General features: G+C 39.7%; 1 protein-coding gene across 1 annotated transcript in view; it reads left to right on the top strand.

Annotated features, from left to right (window-relative positions):
• The window catches only part of LOC109928671 (inactive dipeptidyl peptidase 10-like), a 618050-nt gene that overhangs the window by 546193 nt on the left and 52211 nt on the right, over positions 1 to 19646 (top strand). The window contains exons 15-18 of the mRNA XM_048599233.1: positions 920 to 967; positions 3394 to 3515; positions 10103 to 10150; positions 15673 to 15935. Of these exons, the coding sequence (XP_048455190.1) occupies positions 920 to 967; positions 3394 to 3515; positions 10103 to 10150; positions 15673 to 15935 (481 nt within the window). The remainder of the gene's footprint in view (positions 1 to 919; positions 968 to 3393; positions 3516 to 10102; positions 10151 to 15672; positions 15936 to 19646) is intronic.

The following is a 19646-nucleotide window of genomic DNA, read 5'->3' as shown; positions in this document are numbered from 1 at the left end:
ACCCATCCAGTCACTGTCTCTAAGCCTGTAGCTGAAACATCAGCTGCTACGGTGGTTGGAAAGAATGGATTACACGTCCATGGATTACAACATGTTCTTGATCCTCTGAAAAGTATTCTCTTGATACTGGCTCCAAAAGCATCCTTGTATCTTTTTGAGAAGCAGAGTCAAGGCTTCTATAGCAGTCAATTGAGGTAAACATTTTGCCAATTGATTTACAATCCCTAAGTGGGAGTTCCTTAAAGCAAGCCTCAGTGCTAACTCTTCCAGACATAAAACCGACAGCACCCTATCCCTTTACCCTCTTACCTCATCCACAATTAAACATCTTAACATTTACCTACTTACTCTAACACAATTAAAAGTTCTATGAAATTTCAATTTATTTACTGGACTAGAGCAGATGGTGTTGAAAAGAGGGGACACATTTTGACTTCTCCTGCACCGAATCAAGACCTGCCCAGCTTTCTGTGGTAAAGTCTCCAGGGAGTAGCCACATTTGAAGTGTAGGCAAAAGTGATGGCAGTTAATTGTATTTTTTTCTCTGATTAGCATTGGTGGGAACTGCCCTGACACTAATTGGAAGATTTAGGCCAAAGTTATTCACAATTGAGACTTCATTTCAAAGGTACTTAAGTAATTTCAACATGCTTTGGGATGTCCAGCCGTTACAAAAACCACAATATAAATGCACGTTTTTTTTTTTTAAAGATGTGAAATAATCATTTGGTGAAGCACAACCATTACAATAGCTTTAACTTGACCTACTATAAACTTCTTAAAGTATTATTTTCTCCCACATAACATTACTACATTAATTGCATTTACAGGTAACTGCTTGCATCTCTCCTTCACAAAACAATATTTTTAAATATGTGAACACCAACTAATGGCTTGCTGATCTAATTTAATTCATTAGATATTTTCTAAGTACAGAAGATTCAACAAGAGGAAGACATTTATACAGGTAAACAAAATAAGGTGAATCTATACTTGTTTAAAAATAAAAGCCAAAAGAACTGCAGATGCTGTAAATCAGGAACAGAAACAGAATTTGCTCGAAAAGCTCAGCAGGTCCACCAGCATCTGTGAAGATAAAATCAGAGTTAACATTTCGGGTCCGGTGAAGGAAGGGTCACCAGACTCGAAATATTAACTCTGATTTTCTCTTCACAGATGCTGCTAGACCTGCTGAGCTTTTCCAGCAACTTCTGTTTTTGTTCCTGTTTAAAAATAAGGTTTCGCTCAAACAGAGATGTGATTAATGATTATGAAACGGTGGCTATTTAAACTGGAACAACAAGTCTATATTTTCACTGAGGTTTCCAATATGTCATTTCTGGCTGGATCTCAATTCTGCTCAATGTGGAGTTGTCTTTACTTGATTCACTTCACCAAATTTGATACGAACAGTATTGATCAAAATTAAGCCCAAAGCACGTGCAGCACAGTGGCCAAGAGGTTAGCACTGCTGCCTCACAATTGTCTGTGTGAAGTTTGCACATTCTCCCATGTCTGTGTGGGTTTCCTCCCACAGTCCAAAGATGTGCAGGTTACTGTCACTGTTCTCCCTTTTTGGCTTCAACTCCACCTCTTATTTATTCCTCCCCCTCCCTCCAACTAATCTTCAGCATATATACCAACCTTTTTCCAGCTACAATCAGTTCTGAAGAAGGGTTGGTGGACCTGAAACATTAACTCTGTTTTGCCTTCACAGATGCTGACAGACCTGCTGAGTTTTTCCAGCAAGTTATGTTTCTTTTTTTCGATTTCCAGCATCTGCAGTTTTTTTTAGATAAAGTGGAGGCAGTGTGTCTCACATATTTAGATTTTAAGAAGGCATTTAACAAAATATCATACATTAGGCAGCTTAATAAGATTACAGTTTGTGATGTTAGATGTACCACATTAGCATGGATAGAAGGTTGCTAAGTAACAGAAGACAGAGTTGGGATAAGCTGCGGAGGAGGAGGGAGAAACATTTTCAGGCTGTCAACCTATAACTAGTGGTGTGCGAAAGGGAACCATGCCGGGAAATCTGAATGTTCAATAACCAAGTTTGCAGCTGACGCAAAATATGTATGAAGGTAAGTGACGAGGATGACAGAAAGAGTCAATTAAGGAATATAGACAGGTTAAGCGTGTGGATAAAATCTTGGCAGAAGGAATATAATGTAATGACATGTGAGGCTTCACAATTTAGCAGGAAGAATAGAGAAACTGAATATTATTTAAATAGAGAAAGACTGCAGAAAGCTTTGGAGCAGAGGGATTTAGGAGTCCTCATCCATGAATCACAAAATGCTAGCATTCACGTTCTGCGGGAAATAGGGAAGGAAATTGAATGTTGCCCTTTATCTCAAAGGAAATTGAGTGTAAAAATGGGACTTTTCAATAAAACTAGCTAAGACACAAGTCAGACCACAACTAGAATATTGTGAATAGTTTTGAGCCCCTTATCTAAGGAAAGTTATGTTAGCATTGGAGGCAGCCCAAAGAACATTCACTAGGTTGATTCCAGGTATGAAGGGAGCATCTTATGAGGAGAAGTTTAGTAGAAGTCAGTCTGTCTTTATTGAAATATACAAAATTAATGGGAAAATAGAAGGGTAAATGTGGAAATGTTGTTTCCCCTTATAATAGAGTCCAGGACCAGAGGGCATAATCTCAGAATAAGGGGTCATACATTTAAGACAGAGATAAGGAGGAATGTCTTCTCTTGGAGTATTGAATCTGGAATTCTTTACTGCAGAAACCTGTTGAGGATTGGTCATTAAGTATATTCAAGGCTGAGATAGACAAATACAACAGTCAGTGAGGGAATCAAGGGTTATATGGGAATGGCAGTAAAGTAGAGTTGGGAATTATCAAATCAGCCATGGTCTTATTGAATGGCAGAATAGACTTGATGAACTGAATGGCCTACATCTGCTCCTCCACCTTATGGTCTTATAGACACATCCTTTGGGAATTGGATCCATCTTTTATTTCTCTGATTTGTCTCCATTTATCAAATCATTATTATTTCTGTCATTTAATTGTCACCTGTTCTTTACCTATTCACAGATCACTCTTCCTGCTGTCTTTTCTTCAGTTCTATAGCTGTTCTTAACTGTTCATCTGTTATGTGTTGTGTTTTAATGGAATGTTATCAACTTGAAACACTAACCCTGCCATTTCCAATGCCACCTGACTAAGGATATTTTCAGCATTTTCTATCATTATTTCCAACATTGGCATTCCCTGTTTTTGTTTGGGGGTAAATACATGGTTTGTTTCTTGGTGAAAACATATTGAATTTGCATTATGATTACAATAGTATGTCACTAACAGCACATTGGTATACAATTCTCTGTTGGTAACCTGCTTTCTTATGTTTGCTTTGTTTAATAGTGTACACACTGTTGGATCATTTCATCGCCAGTGTCTTTCCTGCACTTTCCATAGAGATAACTGCACTTATTTCAGTGCCCACTTCAGCCCCAGTAATGAACACTTCATACTGCACTGTGAAGGTAGGCGCTGAGTCATTTGTGGAAGACATTAAATACAATTGATTAACTGTTCTTCTGTAATTAAAATATCCTGATGCTGTAAGTCACAAAAGCTAGTTGTGGTTTATTCAGGGCAAGTTCACTTGCTGCAGATCAAGAGTAAAGTCTCACATGTATTGATTTTAGTACTTGTAACAAGTAAAAAATCATGCAACTATTGCATAGTTGCCAAAAGCCCACTTTTTGAGTGATTAGCAATTCTGTGCAGACACCTATCATTCCGTTGGCCCCTGAGGTGAACTTTGTAAGAAATTAGAGTTACCTTGAAAAATATTTCTCACCATCACAAGACACCACTGATCCTCTGGGAAGTGGAAAGCGACAATGGCTGAAAGTCTGTGCTCATTTTATTTTCTTTTATTCAATCATGGATGTTGGTGTTGCTGATTGGGCCAGTATTTATTATTTATGCTGAGTTGGCTTTGAGAAACTGTTGGTGAGCTGTGTACTTGGACTGCAGTCCATTTGATGTAGGTACAACAAAATAATGCTATTAGGATGCTGACCCAGTGACACTAAAGGAATGGTGATACATTTCTGAGTCTGGATAGTAACTGGGTTGCAGGCGGTCGTGTTCGCATGTATTTGATGCCCTTGTCCTTCTCGATAGTGTTGGTCATGGGTTTGGAAGGTGCTGCCTAAGGATTCTTGGTGAATTCTCACAGTGCATCTTGTAGACTTTACACACTGCTGCTTCTGAGTGTCAACATAGAAGGAGTGGATGTTTGTGGATTTGGTCTTAATCCAACAAATGGCTTCGCTGTGGGTGGTGTCGAGCTTTTTGCGTGTTGTTTGTGATACACCCATCCAGGCAAGTGGGAAGTATTCTATCACACTCCAGACTGTGCCTTGTAGATGTTAAATAGGCTTTGGGGAGTCAAGAGATGAGTTACTTGTTCCAAGATTTCTAGCCTCTGATTTATTCTTGGAGCCACATTTCTAATGATAACCTCCTCAGATGTTAATAGTGGGGGATGCAACAATGGTGATACCATTGATTATCAACGGATGGTGGATATTTTCTCTCATGTTGTAAATAGTAATTGCCTGGCATTTGCGTGGTGCAAATGTTACTAGCCACTTGTCAGCCCAAGCCTGGATATTCTCCAGGTCTTGATTCATTTGAACATGGGCTGCTTCAGTGTCTGAGAAGTAACAAATAGTGCCGAACATTGTGCTATCATCAGTGAGCATCCCCACGTCTGACCTAATCATGAAGGAGAGCTCATTGATGAAGCAACTGGAGAAGTTTGGGCCTAGGGATCCTAACTTGACGTACTCCTGCAGAGATGACCTGGAACTGTGATAACTGACCTTCAACAACCACAACTATCTTCCTTTGTGCATAAGACCATAAGATAGAGGAGCAGAATTAGACCATTCGACCTATCAAGTCTGCTCCACCATTCGATCATGACTGATACTTCTCTTAACACCCTTCTCCTGCCTTGTCTCTGAAAATATTGATCCCCTTATTAATCAAAAACTATCTATCTTTGTCTTAAAGACATTCAGTGACTTGGCCTCCATAGTCTTCTGCGGCAATGAGTAACACAGATTCACCACAGATTCTGGCTGAAGAAATTCATTCTCAGCTTAGTTACAAAGGGTCATCCTTTCACTCTGAGGCTGTGCCCTTAGGTCCTATCTTTCCTGCTAGTGAAAATATCATCTCCATGTCCACTCCATTCAGGCTTCTCTGTATTCTATAATTTTTAATGAGATATTTATGACTCCAAATAGAGGAGATATTCCTTGTGGTCCCCATTGACTCCAGCTTTGCTGGAGCTCCGTGATTCCAAGAGAAGTCAGTCTGACCTCATCTCTGGTCTTTAGCTCTTTTGTCCATCTTTTAACCAAGGCTCAATGACCACCTGAACTGGGTGCTAGTGAATAGGTGATTGTTGAACAGGTACTGCATGATAGCACTGTTGATAACACCTCTATCACTTTCCTGATAATTGAGGGTGCATTGTTAGGACAGTAATTGGCTGGTTGGATTTGCCTTATTTTATGTGTACAGGACAATTTTGCACATGGTCTGGTGGATGCCAATGTTGTAGTTATATTGGACCACCTTGTGTAGAGGTGTAGCATGTTCTGGAGCACAAGTCTCCAAGACAATTGCCAGAATGTAGTCAGGGTCCATAGCCTTTCCAATATCTGATGAATTTCTTGATATCACTTCGAGCGAATGTAATTGGTTGAAGACCGATGTCTATGATGCAAGGGATCTCTAGAGGAAGCTGAGATGATGGGTTATGAATGATTACAAGTCTTTATTCTGACAAGACTGATCAGTGTAGCCCTGTACTCTCCTTCTGCTGTGTCCTTCTTCAATCAAATGTATCAAGGGATGACTGGTGTTTCCAATCAGATACTTTACCATATAAAATCTGAAAGGACTGTGGATGCTGTAAATCAGGAACAAAAGCAGAAGTTGGTGGAAAAGCTCAGCAGGTCTGGCAGCATCTGTGGAGAAAAAAATCAGAATTAACGTTTCGGGTCTGGTGATACTTGGGTCACTGGACCCAAAACGTTAATTCTGATTTTTTTCTTCACAAATAATTTACCATGATGGCCATTATATTGATTGATGAAGAAGGAAAATTTTAGGCTTTAAGTGTAACCTTATGTAAGATAGTGTCAGATTCTTACAGCAACTGTTACTTTATAATATCAGTGTGGATTGTGTTTCCATGCTTACAGCACCTTCTTCCAAATTATTACAGTTTTGCTATTTTCTTTTCCCTTTGTTACACGTCAGGTATTCCAGTTTGTTCCCATGTTTTACTCATGCTTACAAAATAGACAAAACTGTGGAAGTACACAAGACTGAAGTGGTGTGTGATTCAGCATTTGAAGCCATAATGAATAAATTTTGCAATCTTAGTGTGCATAATAAGTGCATTATATTTCAAGTGTGAAATCACTGTCCTTTTGCTGTCAGCATATACATGCTGTCATTTCTACACTCAACACTGCAGAAAATGGATGTGTTTGATCTTAACTTTATTTTCCTCTGAGACACAACTGATAAAATAATGGACAAAACTGTGCCCTAAGTCATAACAGTATTATGTTTCACTGTGCTTTCAGTGTAACCTTTTTTTATATACCATTCTTTAGACCATGCGTTTCAGTTTCATCAAAAAAAAGTGGACACTAAACCAAAATACTTCTAAAAAAATCAAGAAATTGTGGGTAGAATTTAATGTACACACTCTAAAACACGTTTGGTGGCAAAGGAGGGCATTTAACTGGGGAGAGGGGAGGGTAATGAGTGGGTAACTTGCCATTCCTTGGGTCTTCCACCGATCCTAGGCCTCTCCTTGAGTATATTAACAGCAGCTCCCCTGATGGCCCTGTTCAGAATGACAACTGGTGACTTCTTGGTGGATAGTAATAAAATGACATGATATAACAATGAGGAGTTGACAAAACCTGGTGCGGTTCTCTTCAAGCCAATTAATTGTTTTGTCGATAAACTAAATTTATCAAATAGTGAAGCTCTTAGATCAAAAATAAAGTTTTATTTTTCTCCCTTCCAGGAATGCTTTCCATTTTGTTGTCTGAGTCATTTTATTATGCCTGTTTGCCTGCAGAAATCAGCATTTAATAGAGTATGTTTACTGAATAATTTATCGTGCACAGAAAATGTGACCAATAATTTGTTGTTTATTAATGGCTAGGTCCACAAACACATAAACTGGCAGAAAAGAAATTAAGACCTTTGTCATCAGTTACTGAATTTGTCTAATAAATACTGTGTACTCCTTAGGGTGAATTCAGAAGATTAGACTCCAGCATAGAGTATCACTACATGGGAATGCAGGTCATGGATAAGACCATTACACAATAGTGCTGACTTGCCAACTTGTTTTCTGTCTCTCGCAAAACTTTAAATGGGAAGTGCAGACTCACTGTGGTGACAAATGAAATTTAGGAACTTTACCAAAAGAAAACTAGAGAAGATTTGGTGACCACTGTAACATGTCTCCTTGTGGTCAGTCCAGACTTTTTCAGAGAAATTTAAAGATAGAAGAACAAATTAGCTAGTCAAAAGCCAACATAAAATTCAGTATACTTGCAGGGTGCCATTATTAGGGGGTGGGAAGGGAGGAGGGGGTGGTGATGGTCAGGTGTTCTAGTGGGTGGCTGCCACTCTTCTCAACCTTTACTTCCAATGTCTTGGAACCCACCCCCCCCCACCCCCCCCCACCCCATCTCATCTTCATGACCCAACCCAAAAAAGCCCTAGACAAAAGCATTTACCTTCCCATTATTTGAACTCCTAAAGCCGAGGCCCTTGCCATCCATCTCTGGGAACCAGAGGTTTCAAGCCTCTGATTAACTGGCAGTTTCTGGCCAAGTAGGATTTCATCATGGAGGCTTGTGATTTGTCATAAAGCTCACCAGGTCAAGCTCTTAAGTGGCTGTTTGGAGCTTGACCTGGCAAGCTATCTTGCTTGTGAGGCAGTTACCTCTGAAGACACCCCTCCCCACACTCCAGGGAGCTCATAAATCTCAGCTGTTGTGTGCCAAAAAAGTAGTTTGATTGTCAAGATTAGATTATTTCTTTGGAATCAATTGAATTATTGTATCAGTGAATTTATACAGTGGAAGGTATTCAATCGCATTTATTTAAAAGTAACAGAGTCAAATCAGTGCTTTATAATAGATCTTTGTAATTTGTAGCATAAAAGCTTAATTAACTTCTGTTCTTTCTTGCAGCAGTTATATGGATCAATTTTAAAAGAAGTCCAGACAAAAGACAAAACTAATGCAAAAAAGCAGGGGTTCAGATCATGCGGTGCTTTAGCATTAATGAATATGTCTACATTTTGTGTAAAATCTCTTTGTCTGCTCTACTTAAAAAGCCATTTGTTTTAAATGAATTGCAATATTGGAAAGAGCTGTGTCATTAAAAAAAAACACATGTATTGTGTTCTTCAATTATCTTGTTCAATACTATTTCAAAGTTCAGTAAAAGTATCTGATTATCTCTGTATAAACTAAGCCCGTTACAGAGCATGTTATTATACACATTCCATTGAATAAGATGATAGCAGAACAGATACTACCTTCAACAATGCAGAACAGCTATTTAATGGGTAAAGTAATAAATCAAGTCCTCAAGCTGGTCAACCTATCCTTATTCCCCAGGATAGTATCCTGTTATTTCTTATGTAATTGTACTCTCAATTTTTAAAACTCCACCTTCAAGGTTTTACCTTATATTCCAATCTGATCTTTGGTATTCTGCTTTTGAAACAAAACCTAATACTTTATTTTTAATGAATTGTGATTCAATCTGGTACCTTTTGAACGCTTCAGGTGATTTTGACTATACTGAGGTGGGAACAAAATGTGGTTATAGCAGCCAGGAAACCTTGAAATGCAAGTAACTCCCAGTTCATGTGTTCATTTAGTCAGTAGATCTTATTTCATTCTTTTTTTTCCACGTTACATCTTGTGAAGCTGGCTGGCACTTGAGTGTGCAGGGGATTTTCTGAAGAAGGGTCTAGGTCCGAAACGTCAGCCTTCCTGCTCCTCTGATGCTGCTTGGCCTGCTGTGTTCATCCGCTCTACACCTTGTTATCTCTGGCACTTGAGTGTGATAGCCTTTTCTGGAAGATTACAGTGCAATTGTTCAGCGTCTAATCAAGGCCACTGCTCCATTTCTTAATCTGCTATCTACCACCTTGATATTCTTTCCCTTCTTAACTGCCCGCAAATTGCCCACTCCCTTGACCATCCTCACTGTTCTGGCAATGGACTCTCTCTTGTTCCCTCCAATGGCCAGTAACCCCCATCCCAAATATGCATCTGCACCTATTGTCTCCTTCACAGATCTTCAAGGCCTCTTCTTCAGTAAGCTCTCTACACTATCGAGACTGAGTCCTGTTATTATGTGTGTCCCAGGCCTCTCAATTCCAGTGCAGGAATGTTGTCCCTATTTTGGCTGCAGGCAAATATTTCTGTCAAATGTCTTATGTGCAGTTTTATTTGCTCACTTAATGAGACAGTAAGGACCTCAGAACAGGATCAAATTTCTTGAATCTTCTTAAAGCTGACTGTTTGAGCACTTCCATTTTGAAAGGAGCTAATTTCAAAAATCTTTACTCACATTACCTTTTTAATAGGTACAAGTGGAAATTCAAATGCCATTTTTGGCTGCCACTTTCTTTTTTCATCTTCAGCTTCTCAAGTGATTCCCGTGCTATAAAAAGTTCAAATTTGAAAATAGTTGTACATATTTAAAGACAGTACTATAAATTAATTGTGTGATTCATATAAGTTTACATAAATGTTCTATTAATATCCTTTATTCTGAAAATTATAAAAAGAAATGTATTCACATTAAAAGATCCAATTATGACCTTCTTTGTTTCACTGATGTACCTTTAGATCAGGGGACAACTAAAACATATTCAATGAAGACTAATAATATCATACTAAACCCATCTTGCCTCACACAAAAGCATATAAATAATTTAATATTACAGAATATTAGACTAATCTTTTATTTTCTGTGTTTCATACAGGTCCTAATATACCAATGGTCTCCGTCCATAGCACAAGCAATCCAAACAGTAAGTATATAATTCTAGATCTATAAGATTAACTTACTTGGAGATAATTAAGAATTCTTTATTAATGTATATTTTATGCTTCAGTTGTTTGACCATAATTTTAAACAGCTTTTGAAAACAGATTTTGGACCTTAAAACAGCAAGGAGCCCCATTGACATTATTATGCCATTGAAACAGAGCACACAGGTACAGCTAGATCTTGCAGACATCACTGCTTCATCAGACACATCAGGTTTTCTCATTTGTCCCTTTACATCCTTCTGAAGAAATGTCTTTCAATTTTGTGGATGAAGTAATCCACTTGATTTGGCTCTGTGCCATTTGTCTTTGTAAACAAACAGAAAATGATTTGAGGAACAGCTTTTCATTAACAATCGCCCTTTTAAATGTCAAGAATGTAACCAAGTTTTCTGTTGAAAACTGCAGAAGCAGCAGGTTAATGATACCAATATTTAGTGATCCTAACCTTACTTATTTGCAAATTTACAGAATGATTGCCTCAAACTCAAAGCTGAAATTATTCCCGTGTTTGAGAGCAGTCAAAGAATATAAATACGAAATATTTTCTTGATGTTAATCCTGTATTGCCAATTATAAAGCACATTTAAGTTAAATTCTTCATAAAAGTGAGACTAAATTCATTCGTTTACTTTTACTTGTCATACTCAAGTCATAATCAGTCTTTGTCTAATAATTACAAAATTATGAAGGGCATTGATGGAGTGAATAGTCAAGATCTTTTCCCTAGGGTAGGGGAGTAAAAAGTTAGAGGACATTAGTTTAGGGTGAGAGAGGAGAGATTTAAAAGGGACCTAAGGGGCAACTTTTACACGCATTCAGTGGTGCATATATGGAAGGAACTTCCAGAGGAGGTGGTAGAGACTGATACAATCACAAAATTTAAAAGGCATCTGGATGGGTATATGAACAGGAACGGATTAGAGGGATATGGGCCAAATGCTGACAATGGGACGAGATTAATTCAGGATATCTAGGCAGCAAGGAGCACGAGGAGGCCATTCAACCCTTCAAAGCTGCTCCACTATTCATGACAATCATGGCTGATCATCTAAGTCAATAGCCTAATCCTCCTTTCTCCCATAACCTTTGATCCCATTTACCCCAAGTGCTATATCGAGCCACCTCTTGAATACATTCAATGTTTTGGCATCAACTACTTCCTGTAGTAATGAATTCCATAGGCGCACCACTCTTTGGGTGAAGGTATGTCTTCTGATCTCCATCCTAAATGGTCTACCCTGAATCATCAGACTGTAGTCCCTGGTTCTGGATACACACACCATCAGGAACGTCCTCCCAGCATCTACCCTGTCTAGTCCTGTTGGAATTTTATGAGTATCTATGAGATCCCCCCTCATTCGTCTGAACTCCAGTGGATAAAATCCTAACCTAGTCAATTTCTCTTCATACATCAGTCCTGCCATCCCTGGGATCAGCCTGCTAAACCTTCGCTGCACTCCCTTGAGAGCAAGAGCATCCTCCTCAGAAAAGGAGACCAAAATTACACACTGTGGTACCTCACTAGTTACTGCCTGCCAATTTGAAAAGGACCCATTAATTCATATTCTTTGTTTCCAATCTGCCAACCAGTTTTCCATCCATTTCAATAACTTCCCCCAATCCGATGCGTTTTAATCTTAAACAATAGTCTCTTATGTGAGATTTTGTCAAATGCTTTCTGAAAGTCCAAATATACCACATCGATTGGCTCCCTCTTGTCAACTCTACTAGTTACATCTTCAGAGAATATTCGAGGTGTGGCCTGATCAAGGCCCTGTATAACTGCAACAAAACACATCCCTGCTACTGTACTCAACCTCTTGTAATGAAGGCCAACATACCATTTGCCTTCTTTACTGCCTGCTGCACCTGCATGCTTACCTTCAGCGACTGGTGCACAAGGACACCTAGGTCCCACTGCACACTCCCCTCTCCCAATTTACAGGCATTCAGGTAGTAATCTGCCTTCTTGTTTTTGCTTCCAAAGTGAATAACCTCACATTTATCCAAATTATACTGCATCTGCCATTTGCCCACTTACAGAACCTGTCCACATCATGCTGAAGGATCTCTGCATCTTCATCACAGTTCACCCTCCCACTCGACTTGGTATCATCTGCACATTTTGAGATGTCACATTTTGTTCTGTCATCCAAATTGTTAATATATTTTGTGAATAGCTGGGGTATCATCACCGATCCTTGTGGCACCCCACTAGTTACTACCTGCCAATTTGAAAAGGACCCATTAATTCCTACTCTTTGTTTCCTCTCTGCCAACCAGTTTTCTATCTGGCAATAACTTCCCTCAATCCAATGCATTTTAATCTTGCACAATAATCTCTTTTGTGGGACTTCGTCAAACGCTTTCTGAAAGTCCAAACATACCACATCGACTAGCTGCCCTATGTCAACTCTACTAGTTACATTTTCATAGAATTCCAACAGATTTGTCAAGCATGATTTCCCTTTCATAAATCCATGCTGACGCTGTCTGATCCTGCCATTGCCTTCTAAATAACTCCTCTATAAAGTCCTTGATAATGGATTCGAGAATTTTCCCCACGACTGATGTTATGCTTACTGGTCTATAATTCCCTGTTTTCTGTCTACCTCCTTTTTTGAATATTAGATGACATTAGCTATCCTCCAATCTGCAGGAACTGTTCCAGAGTCTATAGAATCCTGGAAGATGACCACCAATCCATCCACTATTTCTAGAGCTACTTCCTTAAGTACTGTGGGATGTAGATTATCAGGCCCTGGGGATTTATCCACCTTCAATCCCATCAATTTTCCTAGCACCGTTTCTCTGCTAATATTGATCTCCCTCAATTCTTCCCTCTCATTAAATCTTGCATTCTCCAACATTTCTAGGATCTGATTTATGTCCTCTTTTGTGAAGACGGAGCCAAAGTATGTACTCAGTTGCTCAACCATTTCTTGTCCCCTATTATACATTCCCTATTTCTGTCTGTAGGAGACCTACGTTTGAATTCACCAATAAGGTGTAGAGCTGGATGAACACAGCAGGCCGAGCAGCATCAGAGGAGTAGGAAAGCTGACGTTTCGGGCCTAGACCCTTCTTCAGAAATGGGGGAGGGGAAGAGGGTTCTGAAATAAATAGGGAGAGAGGGGGAGTCGGATAGAAGATGGATAGAGGAGAAGAAAGGTGGAGAGAATGCCCTCGACCGTGTCTCCCGCATTTCCCGCAACTCATCCCTCACACCCCCTCCCCACAATAACAACCAAAACAGATTCCCCCTCGTCCTCACGTACCACCCCAGCAACCTCCGGATCCAACACATCATCCTCCGACACTTTCGCCATCTGCAATCCAACCCCACCACCAATGACATTTTTCCCTCCCCACCCTTATCTGCTTTCCGGAGGGACCACTCTCTCCGTGACCCCCTTGTCCGCTCCACACTCCCCTCCAGCCCCACCAGACCTGGCACTTTTCCTTGCAACCACAGGAAGTGCTACACCTGCCCCTACACGTCCCCCCTCATCCCTATCCCAGGCTCCAAGAAGACTTTCCACATCAAGCAGATGTTTACCTGCACATCTGCTAATGTGGTATACTGTATCCGCTGTTCCTATTGTGGCCTCCTCTACATCAAGAAACCAAGCGGAGGCTTGGGGACCGCTTTGCAGAACACCTACGCTCGGTTTGCACTAAACAACTGCACCTCCCAGTCGCGAACCATTTCAACTCCCCCTCCCATTCCTCAGACGACATGTCCATCCTGGGCCTCCTGCAGTGCCACAACGATGCCACCCGAAGGTTGCAGGAACAACACCTCATATTCCGCTTGGGAACCCTGCAGCCCAATGGTATCAATGTGGACTTCACAAGCTTCAAAATCTCCCGTCCCCCTACCACATCCCAAAACCAGCCCAGCTTGTCCCCGCCTCCCTAACCTGCCCTTCCTCCCACCTAACCCCTCCTCCCACCTCAAGCCCCACTCCTACCTACTAACCTCATCCCGTCCCCTTGACCTGTCCGTCCTCCCTGGACTGACCTATCCCCTCCCTAACTCCCCACCTACACTCACTTTTACTGGCTCCATCCCCACCTCTTTGACCTGTCTGTCTCCTCTCCACCTATCTTCTCCTCTATCCATCTTCTATCTGCCTCCCCCTCTCTCCCTATTTATTTCAGAACCCCCTTCCCCTCCCCCATTTCTGAAGAAGGGTCTAGGCCCGAAACATCAGCTTTCCTGCTCCCCTGATGCTGCTTGGCCTGCTGTGTTCATCCAGCTCTACACCTTGTTATCTCAGATTCTCCAGCATCTGCAGTTCCTACTATCTTTGAATTCACCAATCTCTTTCTATTCATCTACCTATAGAAACTCTTAGCATCAGTTTTTATGTTCCCTGTAAGCTAACTTTTGTACTGTATTTTCCCCTTCTTAATCAATCCCTTGGTCCTTCTTTGCTGAATTCTAAACTGCTCCCAATCCTCAGACATTTTATTTTTCTTGGCCAATCAGTATACTTCTTCCTTGGATCGAATACTATCTCTAGTTTTCTTTGTAAGCCATGGATTGGCCCTCTTACCCATTTTGTTTTTGTGCCAGACAGGAATAAACAGTTGTTGCAGTTCCCCCATGCGTTCCTTGAATGTTTGCCATTGGCTACCCACTGTCATCCCTTTAAGTAGCTGTCCCCAATCTATCAAGGCCAACTCACACCTCTTATCTCCATAGTTTCCTTTATTAAGATTCAGCACCCTCGTCTCTGAATCAACTACCTTACTCTCCATCTTGATAAAAAAAAATTCTATCAAGATATGGTCGCTCATCCCCAAGGGGTCTCACATAGCTCGATTGGCTAGCAGTTGGATTGAAGGGTCTATTTCTGTGCTGTACATATCTGAGATAGCACAATGAATTCTGCACCAAGATGCTGCAGAGGCTTTAAGTTCCAGACCAAACTATTAAGTGTATAGCCTAGAATGATACTTCAATGTATTACTGAGGGGCCACAGTACTGTTGGGATTTCATTGTTTATGTGAAATATTTATCCAGTTCTTGCCTCTTGATGTATATTGTCAAGGTCAGAATCAATAACATTAGCAGAGAATTAAAGTCACTCAGATAAAAGTGACTGGTTGGTTTTCCACTAAATGTTAATGAAGTGCATTGTCTTGAATAATGAGAATAATAGTAGGTCATAGAGTAACATGAGAATAATGTAAAATGACAAAATAATGCACTAGTAAATATAAAATATGGAAAGTTCATTTCTATTCTGAATTTTTTTTGTTTTTATTAATCTTCTTAATCTTGTGGTTACATTTGCACGGGTCAAGTGATTTTCTATTGTGATGTTTTACTGTCACTCATAAAAATGTTGTATACCCTGAGTAGTGTAATAAATGTGATGTACTTTGCAATAGTTTTGATATGTTTGGTCACCCTCACGATTGATGTAAAAATTATCATGTCTTTTATGCTACCTAAACAAATGTATTTATTTCGTTTTTATTATATAGACTCCTACATACTGGAAGATAATGCTGCTCTGCATGAATGTATCAAAGGAAAAAGAATCCACAAACCAGAATACAGGACAGTTCATATTGCTGATTATGGTGCGTTACTTAAGTTTATTTTGCATTATTTAATTATACGGGAATGGTTTATACAGTCCAGATCCAGTGATTTGTGGCTGTTCAGTCTTGTGGACACTAAGTGTCCAATGAAGATAAGATTAAAAAGAAAACAGACAAGGTTTTGCAAAAAGTACAATTCTATAACATGACTCCAAATTGCACACTGCATATCATTTATCTAAAATCCATAATAAAGTATATATTCAGCATGAATTTCTATTAAGCCCTCAAAGTAAAATCTCAATTTTTCTCAGTGTTATGATCCTATTAGATACAACTAAGCTTCTAAGAAATCCAAACACCCAGCAATTAATCAACTGAACTGTGCCACAAGGTTACACGCTTTTAAAAAATTTCAAACATTATTGTACATAAACAGAAATGAAATGAAGCAAGCACCACTAATTTAACAGAAAACTTGTACAACCTTATACTAAACTCTGAGTTCTAATGTTACTCTCCTACACCCCACCACCACCTCTAATCCCCAAGAATTTACTTATTTGGCAAAATGTTGAAAGTTCATTCACTTTTTTTAAGGATCAACCCAAAGTTACATCATAATCTTTGCTTTGAAGTAAGATTCTGTGCAGGTCCTTATATTAACTTTAATGGCTACACAACCATTTACTTTTGCTGTACAAGTCAAAATTCGGAGTTGGTTTTGAACCACTGTTCAAAACATCCAGTTCTCCCTTCACTCTGTAAAAGAAGCATTTCTTGTTCCTCTTCATGCTGATTCTCTCTTTCTTCTTTCCATATCTCTTTCTTTCCTTAATGTCTTTTCTCTGTATTTTGTTAATTTTTCGCTTTTTCATCTACAATTGAACCCTAACCAACTCAACCTGCATTGGGCCTGGGTCAGCTTTTCCTTCTTCCAATTCTGAATGCCACAGTGTTACATTTTTTTTAGCATCTGCTTTTATCTCTAACTCCTACTCTTCCACTAATGCTATTAACTTATTTTTTGTTAATATTCTAAATCACACAGGATTTCACAGAAAAGAAATTTCTTTAGCAATGACAAGGATATTCTACTGTTCAGTTGGTATAGTAAATTACACTGTGAGATCCTGTTAGTTTCAACTTTAATCAATACTTCAGCACGTCTCCCTGTGTTTTTCAAATTCTGCTAAGAGGTTCCAATTTTCAACATGTTAGTAGAGAATTGCTGCCTAAAAGTGAAGTTTGGAAAGACTAAAAAATTGGTAGAAGTCCAAACACCTATCGACCATTGAGAAAAGCGACAGAAACCAAGTTTAAACCATTAGGCATTTTGTGGATAGGATCAATTAACTCAGTTGGTTAAAGCATGATGCTTAATGAAAGCACAGGTTCAATCCCTGTAGCAGCTGAGGTAGTTTTCAGAGTCTACATCTTCTACTTGCCCTTTTATGGTATCATTAAGACATGATCAACAATTTTGGACAACAAGTTTGTTGCATGATGAGAGAAAGAGAGCAATTGTTTTGTGAGATGGAAGGCCATCAGTTTGACAGCAATGAAGGTTTGGATCTTCTATTAGAATTTGATAGGTTTCTCAACTGATTGGAATGATATCATGGCTGATCTGGATATAACTTCAACTCTATCTGGATATAACTTCACTCTTTCACCCCCTTGCTTACCAAGCATCTATACACCTCTGCCTTAAAAACATCCAAGGACTCTGCTTCCAGTGCCTTTTTAGTTCTAAAATTCATGACCCCTTGAGATAAAATATTTCTCCTCATTTCTGTTTTAAATGTGCAAGTCATTATTTTTGAACAGTGGTCCCTAGTTCTAGATTCACTCATGAGGAAATATGATGTCCACTTGCATCCTTTAAATCCCTCTCAGGACCTATGTGTTTCAATCAAGTCATTGCTTACTCTTCTAAATGTCAGTAGACATAAACCTAGTTTGTTCAACCTTTCAACATAAGACAACCTAACAATGCTAGGTATTAAATGAGTAAACCTTCTCTGAACTGCTTCCAATCAGTTTACACCCTTCCTTAAAATGGAAACCAATACTATACACCATACTATGATATGTAGAGGTGGTGTTTGAAGTCAGTATGAGATTGTGAGGTTAGTTTTATAGTTATACTCGAGTTAGAGTAGGTTTAACTTTTACAACAACCTGGAAACTGAAGATCGGGCCCATTTGTTTTTTGAAACCTACCAGGCTTGTGGTTGTCAAATAACCTCTTCTTGTTCCCAACACATATATTCATATATATCACTCTCATTGCATCATCAAGCATGCCTTGTGATGCCTTCCGGTAACTGATAAACACACAACTCGCCACCCCTTTCCCGCACAAACCCTTGCAACATCCAACCCGTAATACCCAGCCAACATGCCCGTGATACCTGAAACTCACCCCCACTTCCACAGCTGGAAGATGCCTCATCATTCCATCACCCATATGCTGCCATCCTGCCACCTGCCAGCCCACTCACTCACGCACTTATATTAAACACTTACCATCTTTTGGTAACTTTTTAAAATGGCTTTGGGATCTTTGTTTACTTACAATAACATGACAACTAATGTTGTAAAAAGGGAGCCTGGCTACTGCAAAAATTCACTCTGATGCTCTCTGTATGGATTGCTCCACTGACTGTTCAGATTTATTCTATTTTGCAAGTCAGACCAGAAAAATCATAGTAAGCTAAGGAGGCAACTTATTGTCTTAACTGGGTCAGAATTTCTATTTCTAGATCAGAAGATGTAGGACATTGGTCTTTCAGAGAATGACAATCATAAACTCTAACAGATTGTATAAAGATTTAAAAAAATTAATTTCAGAATGGCTTGATGAGTACTGTTGTTGAAATTACTGTGTTATTCCAAGGTGTCCCATTTGTACAAGATCTTAGTTCTAACTGGTGTCTAGCTCATGGAGATGGAGACTCTATTAAATTAGTTATCTACTGGCCAGAAAAATCCTGGGGAAAAGAGTCATTTTCTTTAGAGATAGTAGGAACTGCTGATGCTGGAGTCTGAGGTAACAAGGTGTGGAACTGGATGAGCACAGCAGGCCAGGCAGCATCAGAGGAGCAGGAAAGCTGACGTTTCAGGTCTGGACCCTTCTTCAGAAATGGGGGAGGGGAAGAGGGCTCTGAAATAAATAGAGAGAGGGGCAGGCGGTGATAGAAGATGGATAGTGGAGCAGATAGGTGGAGAGAAGGACAGGTCAAGGAGGCGGGGATGAAACCAGTAAAGGTGAGTGTAGGTAGGGAGTTGGAATGGGGATTGGTTGGTGAGGAGGGAGGGGCGGGTAGGTGGGAGGGAAGACGGACAGGTCAAGGAGGCGGAGACGAGAGGGGGTTGCTGGACTTGGGATGAGGTCGGAGTTGGGGTGATTTTGAAGCTCATACAGTTCACATTGAGACCATTGGGTTGTGGGATTCCAAGGTGGCATACGAAGTGCTGTTCCTCCAGTTTTTGGGTGCATCGTTGTGACACTGGAGGAGGTCCAGGATGGACATGTCGTCCAGGGAGTAGGAGGGGGAGTTGAAGTGGTTCGCGACTGGGAGGTTTTCTTTAGCCTTGTTGGAACAAATGAAATATTCTGTTTTGACATAAACAACAGAATATTCAATGAATTCCAGATTTTAAAATAATACACATATTGGCATCAGTTAAAGACAGGCTGAATGAGGAATAAAACACCTGTAACAGGTGAGATTGTTATAGCAGGAGGAAGAATTTGAACAGTGGTAAAAAGTGAATGAATTTCAGGAATGCCCAAGAAACACTTAATCGATGTGCCAAGAGTGCCTTAAAATAATATCATACAGTGAAATGCTGAAAGTGAAGAGGCAAGGTCCTTGAAATGACACATGATGTGGAAAGCTCTGAAG

Source organism: Rhincodon typus, chromosome 7 (genome assembly GCF_021869965.1).
Source record: "Rhincodon typus isolate 14 chromosome 7, sRhiTyp1.1, whole genome shotgun sequence".
Classification (NCBI taxonomy): Eukaryota; Metazoa; Chordata; class Chondrichthyes; order Orectolobiformes; family Rhincodontidae; genus Rhincodon; species Rhincodon typus.
Note: the sequence above shows the minus strand (reverse complement) of the source record. Positions and strands in the feature narration are given on the sequence as shown.